This window comes from Geospiza fortis, unplaced genomic scaffold (assembly GCF_000277835.1).
Source record: "Geospiza fortis unplaced genomic scaffold, GeoFor_1.0 scaffold403, whole genome shotgun sequence".
Classification (NCBI taxonomy): domain Eukaryota; kingdom Metazoa; phylum Chordata; class Aves; order Passeriformes; family Thraupidae; genus Geospiza; species Geospiza fortis.
This window is the reverse complement of record NW_005054336.1, coordinates 880,804-887,211: the sequence shown is the minus strand read 5'-3', so window position 1 is coordinate 887,211 and position 6,408 is coordinate 880,804. Positions and strand designations below refer to the sequence as shown.

Below are 6,408 nucleotides of genomic sequence, written 5' to 3'. Positions count from 1 at the left end.
GAGGCTTTCCCTGCCTCCCTCCCTGCTGGTTATGACCTGGCAGAATAGTTTTCTCTCACTGATTTGTGGACATTCAAAGGAGTTACCTAGCCTTTAATTGTATTAACAAGTTTTTGTGGATGTTTTCTTGAAAAATTAAGGAAGTATTGATTAATTTTTTTCTTTGCACACAAATGGGAGGAGAAGCCTGCTCTGGCAGGATGCTGAACATGCTCTGCCACACAGTGCTTTCTGTCGCTTACTGCACTTTCCAGGCTAGCTGCTGGAAATGTCACTGGATTAATTTCAGAATCCCCTAAGGTGCCCGTTGGCTTTGTCCAAAATCATTACTCATTCTCTGCTATGTACTCATTTTCTGTTACTAAAACACAGTGAGACCTTAGCTGTGTTTGCTGCATTACTGTTCATTTCTATTCTGCTCCATCTGGACTCCTACCCTTTTCCCCCAAGTATGTTATGTGAGCACCTTGCAGTGGCAGCTAGCTGTGTTCTTCTCTTGGGCATGCTTATTTCATGAGCTAAGTGGTGCAAGGAAGCCAGGCACCACCTCCTCCAGGGCCACTCCACTGCTGGAAATTAGTTGCTTCTGCCTCTTGCTTCCAGTCTGTGATAGTGCAGTGGAAAAATCAATAGCAGACAAATAATTAGACACGATGTCATCCTTGCAGATAGGGAGGACTTGCAGGCAGACAGCAGATCATGTATGTGCCTTAAGAATGCTTGTGGAAATGGAGTTATGATCCAAGAATGTGCAAATAGCTGCCCATCCCAGTGTTGCATGCCTGTGATGGGGAAGAAGTGCTAAACCATCTCTAGACTTGACTAGCATACAAACACAAAAGATTTGTCTTGTTATGAGGAGCTGGTTGGGGTGATTTTTCTAGGTGAGCAAAGAAGAAACTAAATGAATGGAATCTTTCTTTACCTTCTCTCTGCTGGGGGCTAAAATAAAACTGGAAGGAGCGAGGTGGTGAGGGCTGCTCTGAGGAAGGGCACACACATGGGCTCCATCCAGCAGCTGTGTGCAGAGCCTCAGGGAGAAGGACACCTCTTTGAGCCAGCCAGGAAGCCTGTCTCCTGGCCACTGCTTTCCCAGCCACCAGTGTTCTCAGGAAGTAGGAGGTTAGCAGAGGCTATCAGCAGACTGCTTTGGTGCAGAGACTTTTTAATGACTGCATTAACACCACTTTTCCTGTTGTTGTACATAAGTTATGGCTCCTAGTGTCAGTGTTGAGATGAAACCAGAAGCTCTTCTGCATGGAGCAAGCATTAAAAGCTAGCTGATACACTATTTGTAAAAGAAAATTAGTGCTGGCCACCAGCTATTTACTTTCAGATAAGTTTGCTTTTGTATTTTAATTCTTCTAACGCTTTGCATCCATCTCTATTCTCTTGTACATACTCAACCACGAGTTTGCCACTGTCCTCTCTCGCTGCCTGACCTGGAGTCTGCTTCTATTAGCCCCCCAGTAAGCTCAGATCTCAGGCTTGCAGGATAATTTAGGATCAGAGCAGAAAAGTGGTGGATAGGATGGGTCTTTCAGGTGATCAGTGTGTGATAACATGATAATGTTTGTAACTGGCTGTGAGAGGAGAACCTCTGGTTCCAAGGATGTACCTGTGCAGCCTCTAACAGTGCCATGTCAAAATAAAAATCATTTATTAAAATTGTGCCTTGCTTGTGCTGCTAAAAACACTTCTAGATTATATACACTGAAAACAGTAAATATTTAATGTACAGGTTTACTTTTCCTGGTTTATAGAAAGCTCAGTGGGCCTGACAGAGCAGCTAGACAGATGTGTTTATAGCGTGCTCCCTGGGCAGGTACAATGCTGCAGTGTTTGGCCTGCGAGCTCTGTGGGGACACGCTTTAAAAAATAAAAGTGTTCCATTTACACTGGGGAGAAAAAAATCCTGAGAATGTTTCTATTAATATTAGCTGGTGTAAAATCCAAAACTCTACATTTCAGGCCTTACACACTTCGAAAATAGAGGACTGGATGGTAGGGATGTGCAGTAAGAAGTGTTTCCTCTCTTATGTAGCCAGGGAAAGGGACAGTCATGGGCAGTTCTTCTGGCAGGAGAGGATGGTTGTTGCTGAAATGCCCCTGATGAAGGTGGGGAGTGCAATGAAGGGTTCCGCAGTGAGCAGAGCAGGGCAGCAAGCCCTGTGCATGGGAACCCTGGGTAGGTGGGGATGCAGGCCAGAATGCAGTGCTTGTGGTTTTCCACAGACAAAGAGCTGGTGCTCAGGACCATGGCTGAGATACTGGATGTTTATCAGGAGGAATATTTCTAAAAGCTGAGAGTAACCAGATTCTGTGGGGAAAGCAAAATGTGCAGAGCCCTCCCCACCCAATAGGCTGGACACACCTCCCACACACTTGAGATGCTAACAGGAATGGTTGGGAACTCACTTCCATGTTCAAGAAGATTTTTTTTATATCATAGTTTTGACATTGGTTGTGGTATTTTCTGAGGATTAGCTTCCCTTTCATTATACTGACATTAAGGCTGATATATCTGGTCAAAATTAATGGCATCAATTAATTAGCACACATTGATTAACTGAAACAACTGACATTTGGGTTTTGGAAAGTTCCCAAGGAATGGGTGGCTGCATCTGCCTCTCTCTGATTTCCTCAGAAGTTATCCTTGGTTGAGAAGTGAGTTTTCAGTAATCTGATTAAATAGTTGGCAGCTTTTGAAGGAAAAACCCCCTAAACTTTTAAAAGGAGATCTTGGGCTGGTTAACTTCTCATAAAAGTTTTCTGTTGAAGAAAAAGTGGAATTAGGAAGCAGAAGCCTGTCTTAGGGCTAGCTGAGCACTTCATGATTAAATATATATATAAGTATATTAAAAAAAATAACAGTCATGTCATGTGTGTGAGAAAGCCATGAGTCCTGGTGAGATGGTTTTGCTTTCTCCCCAGCTTTACCTGCAAAGCACATCTTTCCTGACTGCAGGTGACCTGCCATCCTGGTGGCACATGGGGCTGGGGCTGTCCCATGTCAGTGCAGGACAGCACCATGGTGGTGGAAGCAGCTCAGCACCTCTCCTTCCTGGGGCCTTCCAGCACAGGGGTGAGGGGCTGCCTTTCCTTCAAGCCCTGGCTGCAGCTCCCTTGCCTGCCAGCTCCTTTTGGGACAAACCACCCCATTGCCCAGGGAGCATCAGGAAAGGAGGGTGCCAAGAGAAGGGGGATCCTGGGCTGAGGACTGGCGCTGCCACAGCAGCACTCAGGGCCATTGCACATCCAGGAGAAGGGGCAGAGCAGCACCGTCTTTTCTTTGCAAGCTGAACCACGGCCCATTTTTCATTTATGGCCTTCTCCCACCTCTTTGCTGTGCATCAGTTGTGAGCTCTGGCTCAAGCAAACCCCACCATGCTGGACCCAAACTGAGACTCACTGATTCCAGCAATCCTGCTGGCCTGAGGCAGCCTGCTGGCTGCTCCCCCCCTGGAGCCACATTCCCTGCATTTATGACCCCCACATCCCTTGATGCTGGAGTGGCACACAGGGCTGCAGTAAAGCAAAGGCTCCTGCCCGGGCCCCCCAGGGGTAGCAAAGAGCACATTAACCCTCTGTGAGACCTGGCAAGGACTGGTAACTCTCAATGGGGTTTATGGACACTCTTGCCCAAGTATCACACATTTAGGAGGCTGCACAGTTGATGCACAGTCAGCTCCTGAAGGGCAGCTGGCATGGTGACAGTAGCCTTAGAAAATGAACTAATTGTCAGCTCCAGTCTGGATGTCACCACCATTTTAATGCGAATGGGCTTTTTCCTCAGTCAGCCTTCTGTCTGAATGGGGAGCACAGAAACATCCCAATATTTATGGGATTTTAACTAGATTAGTTACAAACCTATAAAGCAAAGAAAGAGACAGTTCATCCACTATTGGGGAGGGGAGTGTTAAAAATGCCACCTCAGATAAAATATTATGGGAGTTGAGTAACTGTAAATAAGAACTTCGTCTATGAAATAGCTTCTTATGTGAGCTTGGGATGAGGGCCAAGAGAATGTCTAGGGCTCAGGGAAATTTATTAGCCCAGATCAACGGGATTTCTGGGACTCAGGAGATGGGATGGCAAAGAATTTGCCTGTTGGAGTCTGCACTTTCTCCATTCATGCCTGAAGCAGGACTTTCACTTATAGAACTTTCAAGATGGTTCGTTTGCATGTTTTACCTTTTCTTGGTTCTCATTAGCATCTGCAGTTCTGACCTGGAACTTGGGAGAGCTGGGTTCAAGCTCTGTGTTTCCAGAGTCTGCCAGCATGGCCTTGGACAAGTCATTCGTTTCCCTGCGCTCAATGTCTCTCTGTAGACAGGAGATAAATGTTATTGCCTGGGGATCAGGAGGGTGTGCTAAGGACGAGGTACCTGAAGCAGAAGTGAGAATACAATGGGTGCTTGTGAATGATAGGAGCATATGCAGAGCAGCTACAATGCACAGGTTGACCCCTCTCAAGAGGAGGAATGGCATCTTTGTGGGGAGCAATGGGTCTTGCCTTTGATTCCAATCATTTTAGTCAATGTCATGATTTTCACTAGTCAGGCACCTTTTTTTGTACCCTCTGCTGGAGCAAGCTGACTGTCTTGACAGGGTCAATGGTATCCTCATAATATCAGGGTCTTCTTGCTATGGATTTATTTTTAAAAAGGGCACATGTAGTTCAATAGCACACAATTTGGGAACCCACCACCTTTTATCCCCCTATTTTTCATCTCTCTATTTCCCTTTTACATCCTTCTGCTATTCTTTGTCTGTATCTAGTTTTCTGTCTGGGTTCTTCTAGATGTGTCTTCCCTTTTGTCTTCTCTGGTATTTCTGCTTCTACCTCCAGCCTCACTTCCATATTTTGTCTGTGTTTTATTTTTCTTATGTTCTTCTTGGAACCCATCCTTAGCCTCTCCTATATATTTCCCTTTTACTCTCTCTAGAGCCAAGAGCTTTTCAGTAAACAGCATCCCTCCCCTCTCCCTTCTGACTCATTGCCCACTGACAGTGGAAAAATTTCATCATGAAAGTGATGTAAAAATCTCCCAGTTGGGAGTGCAGGGTAGGTTAGGATGACCTTGCTCCGCCTGTCACATGAAGAGCCACAGAGTCTAATTCCTCAGTCGATGCCTATTTGCCAGTGTATCTCTCATTCCATGGTCCTTTGCTCCCACAGCAGTTTAAGCACCTCTGGGTGTTGTGGGGATGCTACCCTGTGCTCTGGATATTCCTTCTGTACAGTGCCTGTTGGTAATGTACTCAGCCAAAGTGTGGGAAAACTCTCAGACTTGAACTCTGCTTTGTGTTTCCATGCCATATGAAACTCATTGAATATTTGCCGTCCCTTCACATGGCTGCTGCTCTTGGATTGCACCGACATATGTGAAATCTATTTGGTCCCCTTTTTAATATGCTGCTTACACCATAAATACAAAAGCAGGCAGTGCTTCTGAAAAGAAATAAATGTAATTGTGGTGGTGGTTGTTGTTATAAATAGTGCAAAGGATTTAGAAGCTATTTAGTCTTTTTGGGCAGGATCCACAAGTGTTCTGTCTATTATAACCTTAAAGCTCTCGTATTTAGCTATCAAAGCCTTCCCAGTTGTGATTGGTCCAGTTCACTCATTACTGTTTGGCTCCAGTGCAGGGTCAGGATGCTCTGCTCTTCACAGGAGCAGGGCTTGGTCTCCAAGCCTGTGGTGTGCTAGAGCACATCTGACCTGTACATGCACACAGTACCTTAATCATGCATTTGCATGTGTAACCAGTCTATTTGCATAAAGAGCCATGGTATTTCCACGCAGGAATTTTTGAGGTTTGTTCCCAAAATTAGTGCTGCATTTTTCCTCTGCTGGAGTGAAATGCAAATATTTATTTATTGACAGAGCTGGAGCTGATTGTTTTCCCTGTCCAAGTCTGAGATGTCTGTTCTGTCAGATGAAAACAAGTAGTATTCTGATTTAAAGTGCATTTGTTCATAACTGCATTTAAAACAATTAGTGCCTGCGCTCTGCCAGTCCCAGCAGAGTGCTATATATATATTTGTGTGTGTATGTATATCAAAAGGGGCTGAACGCCCAGAAATTCTCTTGGCAGCCCTGCTGTCTGGTTAGAAAAGGAAGTGAGCCACAAAATTTGAACATTCAGTTCTGAGACTTGAAAGCTTTCTGGATTTTATTACTGACTCAACAGGGTTTTCATTATGTATGTGGCCAAGAGGAGAGGTTTACGCAAGAGGAACATATTGTAGTTGAATATGTTTGTAATTTTACACATTGTTAAATAATTGAGATAACTAGATGTCTCCTAAATGGACAAAATAAATTAGGTGTTATTGGCAGTGTCACTGTGGCACAGGCAATTAATATGAAAGAGTGGCTGGCCCCATCTGAAAGCTGATTTC

General features: G+C 44.8%; 1 protein-coding gene across 1 annotated transcript in view; it reads right to left on the bottom strand.

Moving 5' to 3' along the window:
- The window catches only part of CCN1 (cellular communication network factor 1), a 13,225-nt gene extending 8,316 nt beyond the window's left edge, over positions 1 to 4,909 (bottom strand). The window contains exons 1-2 of the mRNA XM_005422117.2: positions 4,753 to 4,909; positions 4,195 to 4,388 (exon numbers count right to left, since the gene is read on the bottom strand). Of these exons, the coding sequence (XP_005422174.2) occupies positions 4,195 to 4,388; positions 4,753 to 4,909 (351 nt within the window). The remainder of the gene's footprint in view (positions 1 to 4,194; positions 4,389 to 4,752) is intronic.
- Between the last annotated feature and the right edge of the window lie 1,499 nt (positions 4,910 to 6,408).